This window comes from Cetorhinus maximus, chromosome 2, assembly GCF_964194155.1.
Source record: "Cetorhinus maximus chromosome 2, sCetMax3.hap1.1, whole genome shotgun sequence".
Taxonomy (NCBI): Eukaryota; Metazoa; Chordata; class Chondrichthyes; order Lamniformes; family Cetorhinidae; genus Cetorhinus; species Cetorhinus maximus.
The window spans coordinates 75,247,584-75,275,144 of NC_135880.1; the positions used below are offsets into that span (position 1 = coordinate 75,247,584).

Sequence of the window (27,561 nt, forward strand, 5' to 3'; positions counted from 1 at the left end):
ATTAACATTGTCTCCACGTGAACTAATCAAATGTCCTTGTTCTTCCTTTCAGCATCAGCGGATCAGGGCCAGGAGCAGGAGGCACAGAGGCCCCCTCTCACACCTGAGGGTCCTGAAGACTCTGACCCACCAGGGTCATATCATCTCTTCCAGGCAGGTACCAGCGCAGATACTAGCACCTCGGTGGGAATTAGATCATCGGCTAGTGTCCCGGGGCACAGCGGTGAGGGCACTTCACAGTCGCTAGAGGAGACAGAGAGTGCCCATGGTGCCAGCAGTCGGAGGACTGCAGGGTTCCAGGCATATGCTCAGTCGGTGGCTGATGATTTGCCTCTGAAGTCATCCGTGAGGCAGCATACGCTGGAAGTCCAGCAGGGTGTGCAGGAGGATCTGGCGGAGATACATGAGGCTATGCTTGGCTTGGTTTCAGTGGTGGAGGAGTCCACGTGGACCCTCGCCAATGTAATGAGCCTCATGGCCGAGCGCCTTGCTTCCTCCATGGAGAGAGTGGCGACTCCCACGGAAAAGCTCCTCCAGGAGACCAATCAGGGCTTCCTGGGGATGTGCACGGACCAGCAAGCTGTTTCATCGGCATTAACCTCAGCTGGTCAGTGCCATTGTGGGAGATGTTCTGGACACCAAGTTTCCCAGCTTGGTGCCCATCCATCTACGGTGAGCAGGGAGGTCCGAAGCAACCTCACGTCGGCGCAGCACCTGCCTCTCGTCTCTGCAAGTTCCTCTCAAGGCGCTCCGGATGACGGCAGCAGCTCCTCCGCCCCTTTGCCAGTGACTGTTGAATCTGATGAGGCTGCGACGACTGGGGAGATGCCAGCTGTGGAACTGTCTGCTCCCAGGCGGGGCCAGCACAGGCTCCACGGGCCAGAGGACATCCACCAAGATCATCGAGGCCAACAGGACAGCACAGTGAGCAGGCTGTCTCAGATGCCATTGCCAGCAATGGGACAGCACCTAGACGTAGCACCCAAAAGCACAAATTTAAGGCACCTTAGGCACACCACAGGTTTCTCACTGATGCTTTTCTGTTGCGCCTGCAATGAGGACATGATTAGTTGGTGTGTTGTTTAATACCTTTGTCATTTTGTTTCCTTAAGATCATTTTGTTATATCACTAAATTTAGACATGTGACCATGGCTGAGGGTGCCTCTTTTCCTCTGCAAGTGGATGGTTACCCATGATGTAATGAGTGGGTTGTGTCACATTGAGCTTTATTGACCTTAGTTAATGTTCCGATTCAGGCAAATGTAGCACTCAGGTATCGAGTACGGAGCCTGCAGCACAGGCTTTTGTTGGAGGTCCATCTGTGATGTTCTAGCTGAAAGTTCATTGGATTAAAGCCTCCCAGGTGTCCCTACCTCCCTGCTGTATGCCTGGGAGGCTACATCTACCCCCTCAGCATTTCCCCGTACATACTCATCCTCGGAACTCACTGCTGGACTCATCGTGTTCAGCTGCAGCAACTGTGTCTACATCTTCTTCGTCCACAACGTCGCCCCTTTCCAGCGTAAGATTGTGGAGAGTGCAGCATGCAACCACTATCAGCGATACATGATCTGGGGGGTACTCGAGTGCGCCCCCTGAATGCTCCAGGCATCAGAAGCACATCTTGAGAAGACCGATGGTTCTCTCCACTACAGCACTTGTGGAGGCGTGGCTCCTATTGTAGCGCTGCTCAGCTTCTATTCTTGGATGGCGGATAGGCATCATGAACCACCTTCTGAGGGGATAGCTCTTATCACCCAGCAGCCATCCATCCAGCCGCGCTGGAACACTGAAGAGCCCTGGCACCTGGGAGTGTCTGAGGATGTATGCGTTGTGGGAGCTGCCTGGGTACCTTACACAGACTTACAGAATCTGCAGCTTATGATCACACACTATCTGCACGTTCATGGAGTGGAAGCCCTTCCAGTTGACGAAGGCAACGGGCTCACCTGCTGGTGCCTTGATGGCCTTGCGTGCAGTTTATTGCACCCTGGACGCGGGGAAGCCAGCAATCGCTGCGAAGCCTCTGGCTCGCTCTGTCTGGCTGGTCTGGTCCCAGCAGTAGTAGATGAGCGTCAATGCATGCCTGAATAGAGTGTCTGCCACCTGCTTGACACAAGTGTGGAAAGCTGATTGGGAGACTCCACAGAGATCACCCACCGAGCCCTGGAAAGAGCCAGAGGCATAGAAGTTGAGGGCAGCTTTGACCTTAAGAGCCACTGGCATGGGGTGCCCACCCACACAGTTAGCGGAGATCTCAGGACCTATCATTTGACAGATAGAGTTGACTGTCTCCCTTGAGAGACGGAGTCTCCTTTGGCACTGCACCTCAGACATATTGAGGTAGCTGCTTCGCCGCCTGTATAACCCAGCAGCAGGATAGTGGCGTCTTCTGTGGCCCCTTCCGCCTTGGACTTCCTGTTGGCCCTGCGCCCCTTGTGCCTGTGCCTCTCCTCCCAAAGCTGCTCCCCTGGAGGCTGAATGTGCACTTCTGGCCTCCTCCCCCTTCTGGCCCTCCTTTCCCCCTCAGAGGAGGTGCCTCCAGTGGAGAGCACAACTCCCATTCCCAGGCTAAGGGAAGGCTTCCTGAAACCTGCAGGACCCAAAAAGGATCTTCACTGTAGAGTGCTGACCTGAAGGTTGTGAGTCCTGTCCAAGCAGCTGGTATGAGTTTTGAAGTATTTCTGCTCATAGAGGCAAGTATCAGTAACTTTCAAAAATAAATATCTGACTGAGCGCACTCATAACCCCACTGACCCCTCTTATCCTGTCCGTGGATGAGGTTTATACAAATGTGTCCTACCCGCCTGCCCGTTGCGCCCTTGCAATGACCTGAAGATCGCACGGGCCCCGAAAAATCAGCGTCAATTGTTGCCTCAAGGGCCTTAAGTGGCCCCTTAATTAATGGCAGGCGTGCATCAGAGATCATTGCACGCCCGCCCACCGAAATATCATGACGGCGCACGGTGACGTCGGGATGTTCACCCAACCTCACCGCACATCATTTTACCTGTCAGCGTGCGAGGCCCACCCCCACACGCCAACGGGAAAATTCTGCCGAGTCTCAGCGATTGTTGTAAAAACCCTCCTGCAGCACTAATGTCCTTTGGGGAAAGAAATCTGCCATTCTGGCCTACATGTTACTCCAGACCCGCAGTAATGTGATACATTTTTTCTCTTCTCTTTTGAGGAAACATTTTGTCCATTTGTGACTGGAACTCTCTGGTATTGATTGCTATTGTGAAGTGCACTTTTTCAGTCTTTATTGGGCCTAGAAAGGAATCTATTTCTGCTGTCAGTAGACACAGAGCTTATTATTGTACTTCTCCCAGAATTCACATGATGTCCCAAGATTGATCCCTAAAAAAATTGGCTTTATGTAAGGGGTGATGAGTGGGCAGGAGAAGCATCCACCCACCAACTGGAATTTCCTGGGGACTTAAAATGGAGGGGAACCTGACAGATCTGGTTTGATCTGGACTCTCAACACCCCCCATGCTATGGAGCTTCCCCCTCAATGCAGAGTCTGCTATGCCCTTGAATTGCCCATCACCTCCCTCTTCCCTTCAGGCTGCTCCTTGCTTGAGCCCCAGTCAAAACTTCTGCTGCCAACACGATCACTGCCATATTCAGAGTTGCTGATGTGACAAAGCTAAGTGACACTGTAGACAATGTATATAGCATAAAATTACAAAGCGAGATTATAGTTGTTTGGCAGTACAGAACTTGAGTATTGCTGAAAAAAAGAGACATGCTAGCGAATCCTTTCATCTGAAACTCATCAAGACAGCTACGCAAAATAAACCAATAGTAAAGGGAACAACAATTTACACTGCATGAGAAGAGTGTGCTGATTGGTTTGCAAGTGGACTCTTGATTGCCAGAGGCATTGCCATGGAGAATGTGGCAGGGAACAGTTAACAGCCAAGCTTTTGTTTCAGATGCAAACTCTGATTGGTCAAGGTATTGCTTTAGGGAATTAACCAGGGAATGTTGGATCCCCCAAGCTTTTGTTTAGTTGGAAAAGGAATAATGTGTGGACATGCTCCTTCTGTCTGTAAAGCACAGGGCCCTGTGTGAACATATGTGGCTTCTAGCATACATAAGTGAGTCACACCAGAAGCCCGACTGATAATCTTAAACTGGTTTCAGTGTAATTCTTATAATCAGGATTGTTTAGCAAGTGTTGTTCGATTGCAGAATAACATCTAATGTTGGACACTATGGGGAGAATTTGCCCATTGGCATGCGGGGGTGGGCACCGCACGCCAACGAGTAAAATGAAGCGCGGTGATGTCAGGCGTGCGTCCCGATGTCACCACGCGTCATTCCGATCTTTAGTTCGGCTGCGCACTCGCCAAACTGTCAAAGGCCTATTAAGGCCATTAAAAAACTAATTACCCCTATTGAGAAAACTGCCCGTCTAACCTTAAGGTTGGCGGGCAGGTGAAGAACCCAAGCGGCCTTCGCATTTTTCATGAAACCTCATCCACGGGCGGGTTGCGGTTTCACGAAGGTTTTATAAATTAAATAAAAATTTTTATTAAAACTCATAAACATGTCCCAGCTCATGTGACAGTCACATGAGGGGACTGTCTGAATAATTTTATTTTCTCTTTTCTTTTACAACTTTTCAACATCTACTTATCTGCCCGAGGCAACTCCGTGCCTCAGGGAGATTTCTGCGCTCTTTCGCATGCATGCGCGAAAGAGTGCAGGCCCCGACTTTACCTCCTCCCTCCCGCCCGCACAGGTAGCACTGAGCGCTACCAGGTGCACGTCATGCTGATCGGGCTTTAATTGGCCCGCCCATGTAAAATGGTGACGTGCAGCCGATCGCGGGCAAGCATAGTCTGGTTGAGTATAGTCAGTACTCAACTGTTGTCTGTTACGAACAGTCAAAAGAACGTGCGGTTTGATACGATCCACCAGTTGTTGGGACATATGGCCTACATACCCAGCATCACACTGACACTGAAATTTATATACCACATTACTCATTTGTGTGATAGGCAGAACGTCTTTCTGGCTTGATGGCAGCATCCTGTCAATGGAGATTACCACTTGTGTTGCTACTGCATAGTAACTGTGTGCACGGCTAGCTTCACATGTTGCTCATACTTTTGAAACACCTTACTCTTCCAGGGTAATCTGAGGCGGACTGGCACTTTCCAGGGTCGAAAGTGGCGGCCTTAGGCCTATTCACGAGTTTGCATGATATACAGCAAGCAATGACCTGTTCAGGGTAGCCATTATCCCATAGGATGGCTTTAATGCATCCTATTTCAGTATCAAGCTTTGATGGTGAGCAAAAGGCTTGGGCCCTATTTATAAGGTTGCCGATAAGGCCAATCTTATAGCACGTGGAACAGTCGGAATCCCAAAATGTATATTGACCAGTGAAGGTAGGCTTGCAGTAGACAGTAGTAGAGAACCCACTAACAGACTTCTCAAGTAGCACGTCGAGGAAAGGGAGCTCATTTGACTGCTCCATTTCAAAATGAATTTGAGCACAGGATGCAGTCCATTAAGGTGTTTAAGGAAGTTCTTACATGCAACTGCAGGTCCAAATACATCATCTACATATCAGAATGTATCATCTACAAATCGGAAATATCAGAAAGAGGTTAGGTGTAATTCCATTGAAGAGACGCTTCTCGTGGAAACCAATAAAGATGTTTGTGAGAGCTGGGCCTAGAGGGGATTCTATGGCAACAACAGCTATTTGGGCAAACATGATGCCGTTAAAACTGAACTCAACTGCACAGTTTGCCGAGTTCATAAGTTCAACGAATGCAGATTCAGACATTGTCAGTGCATCTAGTTCGCCATGATATAGTGATGCATGCAAATGTTTATGGCTTCCTTGAGTGGTACATTGGTGAATAGGCTGGCAACTTTGAACGAGCACACGGACATGACATTGCTATCTACACAGGTCCTGTATGGTCTTTGCAAAGGTGAAGGAATCCTTCACTGTGTATGTGGAAAACTTGCTTAAAACTGGCTGTAGCAACTTGCCCAACCATTTGGTCGATTCATGCTGTGCAGAACCGGTCATAGATAAGATAGGGCATAAAGAGGCATCACTTTTGTGTGTCTTGGGTAGCCCATACGTATGCAGATGTAGTGAGCCATGAGGTTGAATCCTATCATGTATACCACCAGGCAGCTGATTACTCTTACACAAGTCCAACAAGGGTTTTTGTAACTTGCTTTCGAGCGGGGCTGAGCGGTAATGCTGAGCAGCAGGTCCAATGAATACGAATTTGGACTCACCATTAAGAATGGCGTGCTTTTTGTTGATATAGTCACAACTGTTGTGATAACTACTCCAGTCCCTTTGTCAGGTTTACAGGTGAGTATGTCTGGGTTGGCCTTGAGGCCTCGCAACACTACCAAACATTCACATTGCATGTGAAAATCAGCCAAGTTGTTTGGAATCCCACAATAGGTGTGCAATAGATCAGCTAGGCACGCTTTTGAGGATTCAGCATCTTCAGTGGATGCTGGGATGTGGTGGGATAGCTGGGAGGAGTTCAAACTCAGCAAATACCTCTTCCCGTTTGATTTGGGACGAACGCACACCAAAATCGAAGCCATGCGCAAGAAAAAACTCCTCCCTTTCAGAGAGTTTATGGTCAAAGACATTTGCTGCATGTTTGGCAGCGTCATTAATTGTGTTGTCAAAACACTTCAGCTTAAACGAGTTTACAGTGCGGGCATGCTTCAAGTGGGTATTGCATACGGTGCAGTCATCTGTTGAGAAAATATAGCGGCACATGTGGATCAAATCAAAAAATGAAAAGAATTTGCGCACCTCAGACCAAGCGCAGTGCAGGGCACGGCCTTTGTTGTCCCCTTTACTGTTGGTTTATCTTGCGTGGGATGATACAGAGCACGATCTAAATGGTGAAAAGCTGGAACAAAAACAGAATTACCTGGAAAAACTTAGCAGGTCTGGCAGCATCGGCGGAGAAGAAAAGAGTTGACGTTTCGAGTCCTCATGACCCTTCAACAGTTGGGAACAGTGGAGATCCAAAGAGAACTGATGTGAGGGGCAATAAAGGTACTGTATATAAATTGTTAAAATTTCATGAGAAACCACAGAAAATAATCAGAAAGATTGATTGAATGCTGTCCTTTACAGCTAGAAGAATAAAATATAAGGAGGTAGAAATCATGCTTCAGCTATGCAAATCCTTGATAAACCACACTTGAAGTACTGTGAGCACTACATCTGAGATTCACCTGAATGATACTGAACTTCAACGGTTAAATTGGTCACTGGCCTGAGGCGTTAACTCTGTTTGTCTCCACAAAGGCTGCCATAACCTGCTGAGTATTTCGAAAATTTCTGTTTTTTCTAAAAAATACCCCCCTATTTGGACTACAATTCCCAGCATTCATTGCGCTGGGACGCTATTTCCGGTGGTGAGGTAATTTCCTGTTGTTTGGTGGTGTCACTCGGCCTCCCGGGAATTGCCAAGCTGTGTTTGGCCGTTTCTCCGTTACCTTCTCGGTTTCGATGTATTCCCGGCGGCCGCAGAGTTTTAACGAAGGGCTGAATGCCCGGGGTTGCGAGGATGTGTCGGCGGCCACGGGCGGATATGCGGTCCAGGCAAGGTCATGGGAGTGTACCGATCCCTGGATGGCTGAGAGCCGGTACCGGGCGCCGGCGCCGGCACCGGGGCCTTGGGGGGAGAGGCAGCCACCAGCGGCGGCAACACCAGCCGGCAGCGCGGGGGCGGCTGCCCCAGAATCGGCGGCCGGATCCACTGGCGAGTATTTACAATAAAGTTACCGGCAACTCCGGCTCCACATAGCGTTTGGGACCCGGCAGCCACTGGTAACTGACTCGGGCAGGAAGCCCCGGGATGGTACAGCCGCTGTCACCGAGCCTGCTAATCCCCTTAGTGAGTAGTAAAGTGCCCTGACCGCCTCACCTGAGACACTGCTGCTTTCTGCTCAGCTGAGGCTGCTGAAGGAGAGGCGAGGGGCTGCACCACCTGGCTGATATTTTCACATTCGGCAACTTCCAGAGTGTAGAATAGGCTGGCAGTGTTGGAGTTTGTAAATATCAGTCTGTTTCCCAGTTATTTCAGTAATGTGATGCTGGCCTATATTATGAACGCTTTTAGTTTTTTCCATAAGCAAACACCAGAGCTCAAATGGTGGCCTTCAGTCCTTTCCCAATCTGTCCTCCTTGAAGTTGCTTTTATTGACATTGCAAAGGATAGGCAATTCTTGAGCATTGAATAAGAACATCCAGTTGAATAGGACTGTCTTTGCTTGGTTCTTATATATCCTGTAGTCCTCAGCGAATCTCCTGCATTGACTTCACTTTCTACTCCTGAATGATTGTTCCTGGCATCCTTCAAGGTTCTATTCTTCTCCCCCTCCTTTATATCTCATTTACATGCTGCCCCTTGGCAATATCTTCCAAAACACATCAGATTCCACGTGTATGCTAAGACACCTACCTTGTCACCACAACCCCTCTTGACCCACTATCTGTGTTGTCAAACTGCTTGTTTTACAAGCAGTTCTGGATAGAAGAATAGAAAAATAGGAGCAGGAGTAGGCCACTCGGCCCTTCGAGCCTGCTCCGCCATTCATTATGATCATGGCTGATCATCCAACTCAACAGCCTGCTCCTGCTTTCTCCCCATATCCTTTGATCCCTTTCACCCCAGAGCTATATCTAATTCCTTCTTGAAACGTACAATGTTTTGGCCTCAGCTACTTTCTGTGGTAGCAAATTCCACAGGCTCGCCACTTTCTGAGTGAAGAAATGAGCAGAAAATTTCTCCAGTTAAAAATCGGGAAAACTGAAGCCATTTTCTCAGCCCCCACCACAAACTGTTTCCTAACTTCCATCCCTCTCTGTGGCCCCTGTCTCTGGCTGAACCAAACTACAACAACAATTTCGATTTGACTCTTGAGCTGAGTTTCTGAACCTCATATCCTCTCCCGTCACTATTAACACTTATATGATCTTTGTAATATCATCCATCTCTGTTTTTGCTTCAGCCCAATCTGCTGCTGATATACTCATCTGTGCCTTCGAATGCTTTCCTGGCAGGATTCCCATCTTCCAATATCCGTTAGATTGAACTCATCTAAAACTCTGCAACCCATATCTTAACCTGCACCAAGCCCCATTCTCCCATCAACCCTGTATTTCCTGATCTTTATTGGCTCCCAGTTCCCAAATGCCTCAACTTTAAAAATACTCATCCTTGTGTTGAAATCCTCCCCAGTCCTCTGCCAACTCCTGTAGCCTTACAAACCTCCTCAAAACTCTGCATTCCTCCAATTCTACCCTCTTGCACATCTCTAACTTCCTCCGGCTGCCATGCCTTCAGTTGTGAGATTCCCTCCACAAAGGAGCTTTATAAATACCAGTTGTTGTGCTTCTGTTGTCTGACCTAATCTGTGGAATTCTATTTGTTAAGGTGCTTTATAAGTACCAGTTGTTGCACCTCTGTCGCCTGACCAGAGAATGAAGAAGCCTTCAGTTTTGACAGATGCAAGTCCCTGGCTAAATGGGATTGACACTTTCCATAGAAGCCTCTTCAGTATGAGGACACAATCACTGGCTTCTGTAAGGAATGTAATAAGACAGCTTTGAAAGTATCTTGAAGCTTGTCCCCAACAAGACCGAAGAATCAACATTGTATTCAGCACACAGATGATCTTGGGCAGGAACAACACAGTCGTTTATCTCAGTTGAAAGCTAAATTGAGAAATCAAGGTGAAGCACCAGTGCCTTTTGTGAAGGATATCATAATGATAAAGGAAATGGCAAAGTAAAACTAGATTTGGTGATTAGATGACACCTAACCATGGTTTTAAAAAGCAAGTTTGTAAGAAGATTGAGAGACATGAGTTCTATTACGTTATTAGAAATTGCAGGCTACCACTATTTAAAATAGTGAAAAGGATGAAAACCAGAGCTCAAAAGGTGCGGGTGGAAATATTTGAGGGCTGCTGACCATATTATCAATAAGATAGACAAAGGAGAAGAAACAGTACCGGAATGGAGATTAGAGGTGACCGAGGGATTGCAAATCAAAACCTTGATCTTGTACAAGGATATAATTCTTGGAGACGTTTTGGTCGGGCTTAACTTTAAAACATGGAAAGGTAGGAAGTGCAACAAAAGGAAATTGACCTTTTTTGGAGGCAACTTTAGTAGTTACGGTGTAAGATGATGCCAAGAATGTTGAGATGGGGAGGACAAAGAATAGTGCCTTCAAAGGTAAGAATTGGTGACTGACACTTAGACCATGTCCGAGAGGAAATGAAAGAAACAATGTTTTTCATTATTCCATTTATTGACATGAACAAGATCATAATTTGATAAGTCAGCCATTATATTGAGAGGATTAGAAGTTTGAGGATTTGTAATCCAAAGAAAATTGATGAATGAAGAGTGAATCATCATCAAGATAGTGGATTTTGTTGGATTTGGATGATATGAGGAAGTCCTTACTTTGAAAATAGGGCAAAGTGGACAATGACCAAGCTCTGGGAACTCTTAATGGAATACAGTGTTTCTGTGGCCATTGATGTGACTCCAGGATGGTATATTTCCTTCCTGGTGCCAGGGTCAAGGATGTTGTGGAGTGGCCACAGGACGTTCTTCTTGGGGAGGATGATCAGCCAGAGGTCGTGGTCTATGTTGGCACTAATGATTAGGTAGGAAAGGAGATGAAATCCTGAAAGCAGATTTTAGAGAGTAAGGAAGGAGATTGAAAAACAGGACCTCCTAAGCAGTAATCAGGGTTGGTTTAAACTAGATTGGCAGGGGGATGGGAACCTGAGGGCAAATTCAGGGCAGGGAATGGAAGATAGAAAACTAGTGAGTGACTCTGAAAGACAGAAGAAGCATCGGCTTAAAAAGTGTACAGCACAGGAATTTGGCAGTGTTAAAAGGTATATATGTAAATCCTAGGTGTATAGCAAATAAAGCTGATCAGCTGAGGGCACAGATAGACACATGGCAGCATGATACCATCACTATAATGGAAACTTGGCTCAAAGAGGGGCAAAAGTGGGAGCTCAGCATTCCTGGATATAGAGTTTTCAGGCAAGATAGTGAGGGGAATAAAAAAATTGGGGGTGCAGCATTATTGGTTAATGAAGCATCTGTGAGGAGGAATGATATACTAAATGAAGTATCAAATGTGGCCTTATGGGGTGAACTCAGAAATAAAAAACGGGCAGCCACACTGCTAGGGAGTGTACTATGGACCCCCAAATAGTCAAAGGGAGTTAGAAGAACAAACAGGCAAATTTCTGAGTGCAAAAATCATAGGGCAGTAATCGTTAGAGACTTCCAACTACCCTAATATCAATTGTGATATGAACAGTGTGAGAAGCACAGAGGGCATAAAATTCTTGAACTGCATTCAAGAGAACTTTTTTAGCCAGCACACCACAAACCCAGCGAGAGGGGTAACAATTCTAGATTTAGTCTTTGGGAATGAAGTTGGGAAAGTGGATGAAGTAACAGTGGGGACCATTTTGGCGATTATGACTATAATAGTTAGATTATAAAAGGACAAAGATAGAACAGGAATAAACATTCTAAATTGTGGGAAGACAAATTTCATGAAGCTGAGAGGTGAACTGGTGAAAGTGGACTGGATACAGGTACTAGAAGGGAAAACGGTGTCGAACCAGTGGGTGACATTTAAAAGCAAGATTCTACAGGCACAGTATAGATATATTCCCCACAAAGAAAAAGGGCTGAACTACCAAATCTAGAGCCTCACGGTTATCCAGAAGCATACTGGGTAAGATAAAGCAGAAAAAGAGAGTTTATGACAGTCACAAAACTCTTAATACTGTAGAAAGCCTAGAGGAGTATAGAAGATGCAGGGATGAAGTTTAAAAAAAAAAGGAAATTAGGAAAGCAAAGAGAGGATACAAAACAATATTAGCAGGTAAAATCAAAAAAAAAAACCCAAAGATGTTTTACCAGTATTAAGAGCAAAAAAGAATAACTAAGGAAAGGGTAGGACCTATCCGAGATGTATGTGGTAACTTGTATTGATGCTGAAGATGTAAGCAGGGATCTCAATGGGTACTTTGCCTCTGTCTTCACTAAGGAGAGGGATGATGCAGACATTCTAGCTAAAGAGGAGGAATGTGAAGTATTAGATACAATAAGCATAATGAGAGAGGAAGTACTGGAGGGACTGACATCCTCAAAGGTGGGTAAATCACCAGGACCGGATGGATTGTATCCCAGGCTGTTAAAGGAAGCCAGGGAGGAAATGTTGGATGCTCCGAGGATCATTTTCCAATCCTCGCTAGATACAGGTGAGGTACCAGAGGATGGGAGGTCTGAGAACGTTGTATCGTTATTTAAAAAGAGTGCAAGGGATAAGCCAGCCAGTCTGACTTTGGTTGTGGGCAAATTATTGGAATCAATTCTGAGAGACAGGATAGACTGTCACTTAGAAAGGCACGGATTAATCAGGGATAGTCAGCATGGTTTGTTGGGGAAGATCCTGTCTTACTAGTTTAAATTTTTTGAGGAAAGGAGGATTGATGAGTGTAGTGCAGTCAATGTTGTATACATGGATTTTAGTAAGGCATTTGTCAAGGTCCCACATGGCAGACTGGTCAGAAAAGTGAAACCCCATGGGATACAGGGAAAGGAAGTGAGTTGGATCCAAAATTGGCTCAGCGACAGGAAACAAAGGGTAATAGTCGATGGATGTTTTTGCGAATGGAAAGTGGTTTCCAGTGGCGTTCCAGAGGTCTGTGTTGGGGCCCTTGCTGTATGTTGTAGATATTAATGATTTGAACTTAAATTTGGGAGGCATGATTGGGAAATTTGCAGATGATGCAAAAATTGGCTATGTAGTTGATAGTGAAAAGGATGGCTGTTGTCTCCAGAATATCATCAATGGCTTGGTCGATTGGGTGGAAAAGTGACAGATGGAATTCAACCCAGAGAAGTGTGAGGAGGAGGGCAAACAAAGCAAGGGAACACTCAGTAAACAGGAAGTTATTGAGAGAGGCTGAGGATGTGGGAGACCTTGGAGTGCATGTCCACAGGCCCCTGAAGATGGCAGGGCAGTTGGATAAGGTGGTAAAGAAAGCATATGGAATGCTCTCCTTTATTGGACGAGGCATCAAATACAAAAACAGACGTAATGATGGAACTGTATAAAATGCTGGTTAGGCCATGGCTGGAATTTGGTGTACTGTTCTGGTCACCACATTACAGGTAGGACATAATTGCACTGGAGAGAGTGCAGAGGAGATTCACAAGAATGTTGCCAGGGCTTGAAAGTTGCAGCTATGAAGGAAAATTGGATAGGCTAGGGTTGTTTTCCTTAGAACAGAGGAGGCCGAGGGGTGACCTCATTGGGGTCTACAAAATTATGAAGGGCCTAGATAGGGTAGACAGGAAAAACCTGTTTTCCCCCAGCTGAGGGGTCAATTACCAGGTGTCATAGATTCAAGGTGATTGGTAGAAGGATTAGAGGGGACATGAGGAAAAACATTTTCACCCAGAGGGTGATGGGCATCTGGAATTCACTGCCTGAATTGGTGGTTGAGGCTGAAATGCTCAACTAATTTAAAAGATACCTGGATCTGCACCTGAAGTTCTATAACCTGCAAGGCTATGGACCAGGTGCTAGAAAGTGGGATTAAAGTAAGTAGCTAGTTGCTCTTAGTTCTCTTTTTGGCCAGCGCAGACTTTATGAGCTGAATGGCCTCTTTCTGCGCTATAACGTTTCTATTGTTTCTATGGAGTAAGGGTCAGATTGACCAACGAATGCAAACATGGAACATTTTGAAGGAAATCTAGCTAGCCTTGAGCACAGTAAGTATTAATGTTTAAAGAGTAGTTTGAGGATAAGATTCATCCCCTTTCTTAGGGTTATGGTGATCATCAGCAAATTTTCAGGGGCAAGCAAGATGACCTGAGAGATTAAAGGGACTGATAGAATGGAGATGATATGAGAATTCATGATATGAGATGTCACCAGGATTAGAAATCATCTTGGAATCCAAAGTTTGTAGATCCGACAGAACTGGGCAGAATTAAATTTTGATCAAGTCATAACAGTTGAACAGAAAAAAACACGTAGGTGTTTTGATTAGAGGCAGTTTGTTAAATGTGTACATAAGCATATTTCTGCGCCTTGGTTTTAAAATCTTCATCCTTCTTTTCCAGTCCCCCCATAGCCATGTCCCTCCCCTATGTCTGCAATAGCTCCAGCCGTACAACCCTTTGAGAGATCATTGCTCCTCCTATTCTGGCCTTTTGACCATCCCTGATTTTAATCTTTCCATCTTTGAGAAAGTTCCTCTAGCTACCAAGGTCCTAAGTTTTAGAATTCCCTTCCTAAATAGCTCTGCCTCTCTCTTTCCTCCTTTAAGATTCTCCTTTTGACCAAGCTTTTGATTATTGGCCCAAATAGCTCCTTAAGTGGGTTGGTATTAGATCTTGTTTGATAGCAGCCCTGTTTTATTAGATTACTATATAAATGCCAGCGATTGTTATTGTGCAAGTGTTTTTTAATATATTGGCCTGAACTTCTGTAGAGTGGTAATCAGAGTTGGAATGTTACTCTGCTGCAAGTTACTTCTGGAAATCCAGCTGCTCCTTTCTTGCCCAACTTTCCGACTCGTGCCTGGTCAGGTGCGGGATGGCCAGTGAGGGGGCGGGATTGGGGGTGGCCAGTGAGGGAGCAGGGTGGCCAGTGAGGGGGCGGAGTGGCCAGTGAGGGGATGGGGTGGGGGAGGGGGGGCGTGGTTATGGGGGGGATGGCGGGTGGCCAGTGAGGGGGTGGGGGGGTTCGGGTGGTCAATGAGGGGGTGGGGGTTTGGGTGGTCAATGAGGGTGGGGTGGGGTGGTGGTCAGGTGTTCAGGGAGAGTGGCCCCATGGGGATTCAGTACAATGGTTACCCAGGAGTTAGAAGTGTTATTTTTCTCAAACTTCTCCTGGGTAGCAATTACTGCAAGACAGTAGGAACCATCCCAAGTTTGTGATTTAAATCGCACTCAGATGGTTCTGATTGCAGGACAACGGAAGCTTGAACTTGCCAGGCAATCCTTACTTGGGGACTCCCGGGGGTGATGGGGGGTTCCCCAGCACACCTTTGGGTTCTCCTCCCCCAGTTACGTTTCCTGGAAGCTCAGAGGTTACAGGCTTTTGTAATGTGTTTACAATCAGATGTTTTAATCTTGGTCTAGCAAATTAGCATTGCACTAATTCTGATCAGTATGTTATTCTCAAATAGTTATCCTGCACCTGTTCAGTTACTTGCACTATACATCTGTAGATCGGATAACATTATGCCTTGAGCAGGATTAATGATTCTTTATAAATCATTTCCAAATACTGAGAATACACTGTAGATAACCTTCTCCCGTTAATCGTCTTACTACTGCTTTGTGATTTGCCTTTGGATTTATATTTCTCAGTTTAGTTTTTATTTTCTGACATGTCTGTACTGCACTAATGGCACCTGCTGCTAGTTATTTCCAGTCCTTGCAAAATCTCTATTTTATAGCTGCAAGGATGTTCACAATTTACATTAACACTTTGGAATCAATTTTTAACTTTGCAGTTGACATCAAATTTGGGTGGGGTGGGGGGAGGACCTGGTGGTGAGTCAATACTGAGAAGGGGTCAGAGTCACTTACTAACCATTTGGCCCATTGAGTCCATGCCAACAATCCAGTCAGTCTGCAACAAATTACAGCAGGACATTAATAAACTCGCAGAGTGGACAAATAATTGGTAAATGAAGTTCAAGACTGATAAATGTGAGGTGCTATGTTTTGGTGCGTAGAGTAGGGAGGTCAGTTATTACTTGGAAGATGCAAGTCTGAGTTGGAGATACTGGAGTACAAATACAGTAATCACTAGAAGATCTGTCACAGGTTAGCAAGACCAAAACAAAAAGCAAACCAACCTTTTAATTTTTTGATTTCTAGAGGGATAGAATTGAAAAGTAAGGAAGTTATGCTAAACCTGTAATCAACCTTGGTTAGACCACACTTAAAGAACTGCGTGCAGATCTGGTTGCGATATTATAGAGAAGAATATAAAGGCACTGGAGAGGGCACAGAGATGATTTACAAGGATGATAACAGAAATGCGTGGGTATACATATCAGGAAGGGACTGACAAGCTAGGTCTCTTTGCCCTTGGGAAAAAAAGTGAATTTTAAAATTATGAAAGGTTTTGATAGAATGTATGCAGAGAGAATATTTCCTCTTATAGGGGAGAGCATAACTAGAGGCCATCAACAGAAGATATTCATCAAGAAATCCAATAAGGAATTCGGAAAAACTTCTTCACCAAGAGTGGTAAGAATGTGGAACTCTATCACAGGGATTGGTTGAAGGGAAGAGTATGTTTGCATTCAAGGGGAAGCTAGTTAAATATGAGGGAGAAGGAAATAAATGGTTGCAATGGTAGATTTAGATGAGAAAAGATGGAAGTTTGAATGAAGCATAAACACAGGCATGGACTGGTGGGGCTGAATGGCCTGTTCTGTGCCGTATATCCTATGAAGAACGTAAAATGCTTTTTGCCTTTATTCCCAAAAATGTTAGTGCAAGCGATATATATTTTTTGTGCAAATTAAAAAATACACAATGCAATGTAAATTTTTTTAACCTGTTAAATTTTTGCTGCATTATTCAAGATATGCATACATTGTGTAGTTTGTGGGCAGTGAACTATAATCAGGACCTTTTTTAATAAAAGGATCAGAGTAATTTCCCTTCTATACATTTCTCCCTTTGTCCTTACAGGGAGCCGCCTCTTTATAGCACAAGTACTTCAGCTAGTATCTGTGCTTTTGTCACATGCACCTCCTATGCAAGAATGATCTGAGCCAAGTTATGTTTGCACCATCAGTATCTGTCTGCTTTAATTAAAATTCGTGCATAGAATGTCAAGATATGTAAAATGCACATTTTGCAAAATTGAATAATAACAGATATTTAATCATATAAGAGTTGAATGCACGGTGACTACATGAGAATAATATGAACACTAGCAGGATGCAATACCAGTAAAATGGTTTAACATTGAGTCAGTATTGACCCTATTGTGAAAATTCCCTGGATTTTGAAGTTATATTGTTGGCTTCATAACAGTATTATTACATTTCCAAACACGCATTCGATGCTTTCATGCCAGAACAAAGTTAGTGTACTGGATGGAGAACAAATTGGTAAATGTAATTAATAGGTGTTGCATATAGTTTGAAAAGTCAATTATGGTAACATTTTCTCTTTTTTTGTTACAGATCAGTTAAATAGATTTGCAGGGTTTGGTGTTGGTCTTGCAAGGTACAGTATTTATGCTCTTGTTCAAACTTCCTGCTGACATGAGCTGAAGTTTGGGGCTACTGTCTCATAAACCAAACATGCTGCTTCATTTAAAGGATGTTTATATATTTTTTTAAAGTATTTTAAATATTATATGCTCTGCTTGATGTCAGTCTCATGATAAGCATTATACAAGGGAAAGGTGAAATTTGATTCTGTAAAAGCCTATGACTGGAAGAGGAAAAACGAGATAGTGTGCACTATCAAATGCATAAAACTAAAGTGAATTAACTGAAAAATTTAATATGGATTTACATTTTTACTTTAAGTTAACTTTGCATTATTTCATTTGAGCTGTAGGGTCTATAGCTCTTTGTTAAAGAACATCTAATTTGGAATGATTAATTTTCAGCTAAAGAAATTATAAGTGTTACGTCATTTGGATCAAGTCCAAACAGTGTTTAGATATAAATTGACAATGTAATTTCTTATCTGTTGTCTGGACTTGTCTGTTGGAACTTCATTGAAGTATTTTCTATGCTCTGTACTTTTGTCTAATTCTACTTTTTCATTTAGTCTCTTCACAGAAAATGTATTGGCTCATCCCTGTATTGTTTTTCGGCGTCAGTGTCAGGTATGAAATTTTGGCGAGAGGAGGAATGAGGACTTGCTATACTTGAAGATTGCGAGGATTAAAATTAAATATAACAGCCTTGTATTCGTGTAGTGTACAAGTATTTTAATGTGCAAAAAGGCTTTTATACCAAGACGTTTGATGCAGAGAGTTTTGAGAACCTGCTTGAGGTCAGCTACAAGTAGAAGTTTTGGGTCTTTCTTTATACAGTTGCAATGTGCCAGTCACACTAGTATTGCAAAATTGTTCAAAATACTTCATCAGATTTCTGATGTTTTTGAATATAGCATTTGGAGGGATCTATATAGATGCTGGCCTCTCCAGTGCTTAGAAGCTAAGGACACCGCTTGGGTATAGCATTGAACCATCAAGGCCAGAAATTTCTAGGTTTGATTCCCAGTTCATGCTAAATTAGATGACCACAATCTAGATAACAATAGGAGTACTGCTGCAGCCCTCCCACTTTGGGCTCGGAAAGTGTAAACGAACCAATGCTTCCCACATTTGATTGCTACCAAGTGATTCTTCAGGATGCCTGCTATGATTAACTGAGGTTTGTTATCTAAATTCTAAATTAAAGAATGGTCTCTTTGACAAAGCACTAGTGGCTTTTTGTTGCCTGTGAAATCTTTCTGCACTTTGACATCAGCAAGGCAAGAGAGCAAAAAATTGGGAAAATTCTTTTATCATCTATCAAAATGTCTTAGTGATTTGCATATTGAAAACTTGTGAAGTCCCTTGGGCCATTATTTTACACTAAAAGCAGCATTTAAGTGTAATTTTTTGTTACAAAGTCAAAATGATTTTCCAACTGCTTTTTCATGTTATATTCACTTGCTTCAGACTCTGTATTGAGTTATTTTGCTTTTGACTCTGATTGTAAATATTGTCAGTTCTTAAACCCTGAAATTTCCAGAGACCCTTTTTATACTGTGATTTGGGGCTCTCTAAAATGAAGCAGGCTGAAGTCCACGTGATGGTTATTGGTGGGATTGTGTATTATACACATACATTGTTGTGACAGAGGCAGTAAAATCAGAGTATTGCAGAATGATACAGAGGCCTTTTGGCCATCATTTTTGTGCTAGCTCTTTAGTTGAGCTATCTAATTAATCCCACTCTTGCCCTTTCCCCATAGCATTGTAAATGTTTTCACTTCAAATATATATCCAATTCTCTTTTGAATGTCACTATTGAATCTGTCACCACCATCTTTTCAGGAAATGCATTCCAGATCCCAAAAACTTGCTGGGATTTTTTTAAATTCTCATGTTTCCACTTTTTTTTGCCAATTACCTCTGGTTACTGACCCTTTTGTCACTGGAAACAGTTTCAACTATCAGAATTGTTCATGATTTTAAATGCCTCTGTCACATGACCCCTTGACCACCTCTGCTGTAAGGAGAACAACCCCAGCTTCTCTAGTCTTTCAGCATAACTTATGTCTCATTCCTGGTACTATTCTAATAAGTCTCCATGGCTTAGATATCCTTGCTAAAGTGTGGTGTTCAGAGTTGAACATGATGGGCAGAATTTTTGATCTGCGTCAGAGACGAAATGAGTGCAGAAAGGCTGGAAAATTGGCCTCACAGCGGTGTGTTGATTTGCCGGCATGTTTCCCATCTTCAGGACAATTTTTAAAAAATGGATGGGTGTTTGGTGAGGTGGGGTTGGGCGGGAGGGTGGTGTTGGGAGGGGATGGCAGGGAGGCTGGGAGTGTAGCCAAATAAGGCCATCAAATAAGGGCATAAAGGGCCTGTTAAGGGTACTGGTGAGTTGCCTACTGCAATTTTCCAGTTGGGTTCCCCGTGACGATGGGATTCCTGACTAACACATGGAGGTGGTCTCCTGACAGCAGACCAGGAGAAAACAGCACTGCAAAGGACTTTTTTTTTTTACCTCCAACAACATGGCTGCATCTGTTGGATAGCCACAGCTGCGGTCACATCGGCAGCTCCCACCTCTGATGGAGGGGCTGCCAAACTCTTCGGGCCAGAGGGCCTCCTCTTGGGTCTTCAATCATGGGAACCCTAACTCTATCCTCAGCTGGGCGGCAAGCATACACCCTGGCCACTGATATGCCAGCCGTTTAAAAATGGCATTGGGCCTCAGGCGCCAATATGATGCGGGGCCAGGACCTGAAAATGGAACAATGTCAGGGCGCTGTCCCCAAAACAAAAACCATGGTCAATATTCTATCTGAGGATTAAGGAATGTTCTATAAAGGTTTAACATAACTTCCTTGCTTTTGTACACACTTCCTCTGCTAATAAAGCTAAGAATCTCAGATGCTTAGTTAACTGACTTCTCGATGCATCTTGCCAACTTCAAAGAAAAAAAGACTCTATGTTTCAGAAGAAGAGCCTTATTGAACTCAAAAAGTTAACTCTGTTTCTCTCTCCACAGTTGCTGCCAGGCCTGCTGAGTTTTTCCAGCATTTTCTGTTTTTATTTGCACTTATAGTGCTTTCACAACCTTAGGCTGCCCCAAAGCACTTTACAACCAATTTAAGTGCTTTTGAAGTGTAGTCACTTAAGTGTAGTCGTGCAGGCAAGACAGCAGCCAGTTTGTGAACAGCTGCGTGATAATGACCAGATTATCTATTTTTGTGATGTTGATTGAGGGATTGGTATTGGCCAGGTCACCTCGGATAACTCCCCTTCTTTTCTCTGAAATAGTACCATGGGGCAGAATCCTCGGCTTGGCGAGCGTGGGTGGGGCCGTTCGCCGAGGCACAAAATGACGCGTGGTGACGCCGAGTGTGTCCTGACGTCACCGCGCGTCATTCAGATTTTCAGTTCAGGCGCACACCCAAGTCGGCTGCCTGCCTGCCGAGCTGTAAAAGGCCTCTTAAGGCCAGTTAACTATCAATTAAAACAATAAACTGGGCTGCCCATCCAATCTTAAGATTGGCGGGCATGCGAAGAGCCCAGGCGGCCTTCGCATTTTTTCATGGAACCTCATCCACAGGTGGAGTGAGGTTTCATGAAGGTTTTTAAAGGTTTGGAAAAAATTTTCATAAAATTCATAGACATGTCCCAGCTCATGTGACATCTTCACATGAGGGGACCTGTCCTAAAAAATTTTTTCCTTTATTAAAATTTTTTACACTTAAACTAATCTTCCTCAGGCAGCTCTGTGCCTCAGGGAGATTTCTGCTTAAGAGTGCAGGCCCTGACTCAAGCAACCCGCCCAGCCTGCACAGGTAGCACTCAGTGCCTCCGGGTGCCCGCCACGCTGGGCAGGCCTTAATTGGCCTGCCCATGTAAAATGGTGGTGCCCAGCCAATCGCGGGTGGCAATCGGCTGCGCACACGCCCGCTCCCGCACAATCCCCCCAGTGGGGAGAAAATTCTCCCTATGGAATATTTTATGTTTACCGGAGAGGGCAGCTAAGACCTTGGTTTAACATGTCATCCAAAAGGCAGCACCTCTGACAGTGCAGCAATCATTCATTACTGTAATGGAGTATCAGTATTGATTTTTGTGCTCAAATCCTGAGTGACACAGAATCCACAACCTTGTGATTTGAGGCACGATTGCCACCACCAACTGAAACATGGCTGACACCTATTCTATACATACAACCCCAGGTCCCTGTGTTCTTGTCCTCCCTTTAAAATAGTACAATTTAGTTGTGCCATTCCTTAATCTTTCATCAAAATGTGTTACTTCCCATTCTCTGCGTTAAATTTCACCTGTCAAGTGTCTCCCCATTTCACCAGTTTCCGTTCTTATTGCTTACTACATTTTCAAGTTTTGTATCATCTGAAAACATTGAAATTATGCCCTGTATATCTAAATCCAGATTATTAATATATATCAAAAAGAATTGTCGTCCTGATACCAGCCCCTGGGGAACACTGCTGTAGCCCTTGGCTGGACTACCTTGCTTTGAGTACTATAATAGCACAGCAGTTAATGAATGAATTGTAATTGCCGGGAAAAGAAAGTTATTAATTCGTAACTGAAGTGGGAAAACACTGGGAATCAACAAGCTGATTTGTTGCCTTGGTGTTTTGGAAATTTTTAAGTGAAATGTGATGTACTCTACCGTGACTCTAGTGTGAGACCAGCAAAGCCTCAGAAAATGACTGTTTACCTTGTTAAAGGCATATTTTTATCTACCCTTCAAATCTAAAGATAAGTATTCCATCAATGCAGCTCACTGTACAGGAATGATGCACCTTGGGATATTGGGTGCATGAAGATGGGTGCATGCATTGGGTAATGAAGATTCGGCCGTCTATATCTTCACTCTGATCAAAAATGATTGAAATACCCTAGGTTCTTCAGAAAAGCTGAGGCCTTCAAGTTTAAACAAGGCCATTAAAAACCACAAATCAAATCTGCGGACAGATTTAATCACATTATCGTGAAATATGTATTTTGTTTTTATTTATACCCTTAATTTCAATATTGGAAACTTAAGTTACTGTGGGGGTAAAATGACAGGTCAACAATTTAAAAGTAATTTGAATAATTTTTTTTTTGAGTGAAGTCATCTGGTGGCCAGCATGTACAAATATAGGATTGAGAGTTTTACTTGGGTGATTTCCGTTATGAATGTGGACATAGGAGTTTATAATGCGAAAGGTTTGGCAAACTGTGAGAATGAGTGACAACACAATGTAAGCTATTTTTGAGAATGTAAGTGTGTATTTGTGCAATTTTTAAGATTCAGATGTCTTGGGTTTAAGCTATATGAAAATTATTAATTGTTTTTAATCTCTTTTTATTTTAGGTCAATTATCATGCAAAAAATTATCATCTCACTCCTTTCACTGTTGTCAATATTATGTACCGTTTCAGCAAAACTCAGGTAGGTCTTTACAATTGCCTTGTATTATTTAGAAATAGTTTGGTTTTTGCACATGCCCCTCTCCCACTCCAAAATTGATGAGTCGTCTTGCATTATGTTGCTTTTTCTATTGTTTTTTCCCAAACCAATTCTTAGAAACATATGTCACAGCTTTCATTAGAATGTCAAAATACTTAGAATATTTTTCAAAATGTCTTAACGCACATCTAATTTGTGTCTGTGGTTAAAAGGAATTTTGCTTTCAAAGTTTGTGCAAGACCTGAGATATTTTCAGAAGTTTAGCTCCTTCTAATCTTGCTCTCTCTCAATTGGCTCAATTATGTAAAACTTGCATTTGACACAACTTAATGGTGTGGTGCTTTCCTATACTTCCTTTGCTCTGCAACCTAGGTATGAATCCTCGATCTTAGGTCAGATGAAATACAGCTGTTTCTTATAATTTATGGGCACTCGGTAAAATTAGGTGTGTCATCACAGCGCTGTTATGCATATTTCAGCACTGTTTGATAATCTTGCTCCTGTCTTGTTATATTAATCAACTGCATGAAACTGTTGACTCAGTTGAGAAGTCCAGGTACATGCTGTCTTCATATTGTTTAGGCAACTTGACTCCATGATAGTTGAGCCATCAAGGTGCATGACCTGCAACTTGTGTAGGTGCCTGTGTATTTTCAATGGTGCTCTGAATTTCAAAACATCCTGCTGACTGGTGTAGGGCATCTCCACTATATAATGACACTGGTTTGTGTTGCTCACTTCAGCTGTTTTAAAAACTGCATCTGTTTGGTTGCACAACTTACCGTGGTTTTTTTTTCATTCATTCATAGGATGTGGACATTGCTGGCTAGGCCGGTATTTATTGCCCATCCCTAATTGCCCTTGAGAATGTGGTGGCGTGTTATCTTCTTGAACTGCTGCAGTCCATGTGGTGTAGGTACACCCACAGTGCTGTTAGGAAGGAAGTTCCAGGATTTTGACCAAGTGACAGTGAAGGAATGGGATATATTTCCAAGTCGCAATGGTGAATAGCTTGGAGGGGAACTTGCAGGTTGTGGTGTTCCCAAGTGTCTGCTGCCCCAGTCCTGCTAGATAGTAGTGATCGTGGGCTTGGAAGGTGATGTTTAATGAGCCTTGGTGAGTTCCTGCAGTGCATGTTATAGATGGTGTTCACTGCTGCCACGGTGCATTGGTGGTAGAAGGAGTGAATGTTTGTGGATGGGATGCCAATCAGGTGGCTTGCTTTGTCCTGTCTGGTGTCGAGCTTCTTGAGTGCTGTTAGAGCTGCGCTAATCCAGGCAAGTGGAGAGTATTCCAATACACTCTTGACTTATGTCTTGTAGATGGTGGACAGGCTTTGAGAGTTGGGAGGGTGAGTTACTTGCCACAGGATTCCTAGCCTCTGACCTGCTCTTATAGCCACAGCATTTAAATGGCTAGTCCAGTTCAGTTTCTGGTCAATAGGATGTTGATAGTGGGGGATTCAGCGATGATAATGCCATTGAATATCATGGGGAGATGGCTAGATTCTCTCTTGTTGGAGATGGTCATTGCCTGCTACTTGTCAGCCCAAACCTGGATATTGTCCAGATCTTGCCGCATTTGGACATGGACTGCTCCAGTATCTGAGAAGTCGTGAATGGTGCTGAACATTGTGCAATCATCAGCGAACATTCCCACTTCTGACCTTATGGTGACAGGAAGGTCATTGATGAAGCAGCTGAAGATGGTTGGGCTGAGGACACTACCCTGAGGAACTCCTACAGTGATGTCCAGGAATTGAGCTGATTCACCTCCAACAACCATAACCATCTCCCTTTGTGGTAGATATGACTCCAGCCAGTGGAGATTTTTCCTCTGATTCTCATTGACTCCAGTTTTACTACGGCTCCCTGATGCCACACTCAGTCAAATGATGTCAAGGGAAGTTACTCTCACCTCATCTCGGGAATTCAGCTCTTTAATCCATGTTTGAACTAAGGCTGTAATGAGGTCAGGAGCTGAGTGGCCCTGGCGGAACCCAATTTGAGCATCAGTGAGCGGTTATTGCTAAGCAAATGCCGCCTGATAGCACTGTTGATGACCCCTTCCATTACTTTGCTGATGATCGAGAGTAGACTGATGGAGCGGTAATTGGCTGGATTGGATTTGTCCTGCTCTTTGTGTACCATACACACATGGGCAATTTTCCACATTGCTGCGTAGACGCCAGTGTTGTAGCTGTACTGAAACAGCTTGGCAATGGGCACTAAATTCTGGAGCACGTCTTCAGTATTATTGCTGGAATATTGTTAGGTCCCATAGCCTTTGCAGTATCCAGTGCCTTCAGCTGTTTCTTGATGTCATGTGGCGTGAATCGAATTGAAGACTGGCATCTTTGATGCTGGGGACTCCAGAGGATGCCAAGATGGATCATCCACTTGGCACTTCTGGCTGAAGATTGTTGCAAATGCTTCATCTTATCTTTTGCACTGATGCACTGGGCTCTCCCATCATTGATGATGGGGATATTTGTGGAGCCGCCTCTTCCAGTGAGTTGTTTGATTGTCCACCACCATTCACAACTGGCAGAACTGCGAGTTTAGATCTGATCTGTTGGTTGTGGAATCACTCAGCTTTGTCTATCTTGCTGCTTATGCTGTTTGGCATGCAAGTAGTCCTGTGTTGTAGCTTCACCAGGTTGATGCCTCATTTTTAGGCATTCCTGGTGCTGCTCCTGATATGCCCTCCTGCACTCTTCATTGAACCAGTATTGAACCCCTGGTTTGATGGTAACGGTAGAGTGGCCGGTATGCCGGGCCATGAGGCTACAGATTGTGGTTGAGGACAATTCTGTTGCTTATGGACCATAGTGCCTCATGGTTGCCCAGACTTGAGTTGCTAGAAATCTATCCCATTTAGCACAGTGGTAGTGCCACATAACATGATGGAGGGTATCCTCAATGTAAAGACAGGACTTCAATCCACAAGGACTGTGCAGTGGTCACTCCTACTGATATTGTCATGGACAGATGCATCTGTGGTAGGCAGGTTGGTGAGGATGAGGTCAAGTACGTTTTTCCTTCTTGGTTCCTTTACCACCTGCTGCAGACTCAATCTAGCAGCTATGTCCTTGAGGACTCGACCAGCTCAGCCTGTAGTGGTGCTACCGAGCCTCTGTTGGTGATGGACATTGAAGTTCCACACCAAGTGTACATTCTGCACCCTTGACACCCTCAGTACTTCCTCCAAGTGGCATTCAATGTGGAGGAGTACTGATTCATCAGCTGAAGGTGGACTGTACCTGATAATCAGCAGGAGGTTTCCTTACCCATGTTTGACCTGGTGCCATGAGACTTCGTGGGGTCCGGAGTCTATGCTAAGGACTCCCAGGGCAACTCCCTCCTGACTATACCATTGTGCCGCCACATCTGCTGGGTCTGACCTGCCAGTGCGACAGAATATTGATGGTGGTGATGGGACATGATCTGTAAGATATGATTCCGTGAGTATGACTATGTCAGACTGTTGCTTGACTAGTCTGTGAGACAGCTGTCCAAATTGTGGCACAAGCCTCCAGAGCCGCAGGTTCAACAGCTGAGATTGCAGTTGTCATTTCTGGTGCCTTGGTTGATGCCGGGTGGTTTGTCTGGTCTCATTCCTCATTGATTTGTTTTTCATGGTTTGATACAACTGAATGGCTTGCTAGGCTATTTCAGAGGGCATTTAAGAGTCAACCACATTGCTGTGGGTTTGGAGTCACATGTCGGCCAGACCAGGTAAGGAAGGCAGATTTCCTTCCCTAAAGAACATTAGTGAACCAGATGGGATTTTACAACAACCGACATGGCTTCATGGTTATGATTAGACTTTTAATTCCAGATATTTTATTGAATTCAAATTCCACCATCAGCATTACCTTGGGTCCCTGGATTACTAGTCTAGTGACAATACCACTACGCCACTGCCTCCCGCTCCATCAATTCATGCCAACACCAATAAAGTTGACTGATTCACCCCCTTTTATGACTTGTTTTGTTCCCAGTGGGAAATAATAAAGACCTCCCTGTCGCTTGCCATTTCAACACTCCACCCTGCTCTCATGCCCACATGTCCGTCCTTGGCCTGCTGCGTTGTTCCATTGAAGCTCAACGCAAACTGGAGGAATCTTCCGACTAGGCACTTTACAGCCTTCTGGACTGAATATTGAGTTCAACAATTTTAGATCATGAACTCTCTTCTCCATCCCCACCCCCTTTCCGATTCCCCCCCCCCCTTTTTATTTTTTAACATTTTTTTTTCCAATAATTTATATAGATTTTTCTTTTCCCACCTATTTCCATTATTTTAAAATGTATTTCCATCCATTGTTTTATCTCTACCTTTTAGCCTTTTTCGATTCCTTCACCCTACCCCACCCCCACTAGGGTTATCTGTACCTTGCTTGTCCTGCTTTCTACCTTTAATTAGCACATTCCTTAGACAATATCACCACCTTCAACACCTCTTTGTCGTTTTGTCTGTGACATTTAGTTTGGTTATCTCCACCTATTACTGGCCCTTTATCCAGCTCTACTTTTCCAACCCCCCCTTAAACCAGCTTATATTTCACCTCTCTTCTATTTTTACTTAGTTCTGTTGAAGGGTCATTTGGACTCGAAACGTTAACTGTGTTGCTCTCCACAGATGCTGCCAGACCTGCTGAGTTTTTTCCAGGTGTTTTTGTTTTTGCTTTGGATTTCCAGCATCCACAGTTTTTTGCTTTTATAATAATAAATCCTTGTTTGAGGAGAATATCAGGATCAA

The 27,561-nt window shown here is 44.1% G+C and overlaps 1 protein-coding gene across 5 annotated transcripts in view; it reads left to right on the forward strand.

The window, feature by feature from the left end:
* Positions 1 to 7,437: 7,437 nt before the first annotated feature.
* slc25a46 (solute carrier family 25 member 46) overlaps positions 7,438 to 27,561 on the forward strand; it is a 57,435-nt gene continuing 37,311 nt past the window's right edge. For 4 of the 5 annotated variants that reach the window (XR_013579903.1, XM_078566118.1, XM_078566112.1 and 1 more), the window contains exons 1-4: positions 7,438 to 7,782; positions 17,303 to 17,345; positions 17,901 to 17,958; positions 22,702 to 22,779. Coding sequence is in view for 4 of the 5 variants with exons in the window: in XM_078566118.1 (XP_078422244.1) it covers positions 7,530 to 7,782; positions 17,303 to 17,345; positions 17,901 to 17,958; positions 22,702 to 22,779 (432 nt within the window). In the remaining variant the exon portion in view is untranslated. The remainder of the gene's footprint in view (positions 7,783 to 17,302; positions 17,346 to 17,900; positions 17,959 to 22,701; positions 22,780 to 27,561) is intronic. The other variant, XM_078566122.1, reaches the window with a different exon arrangement.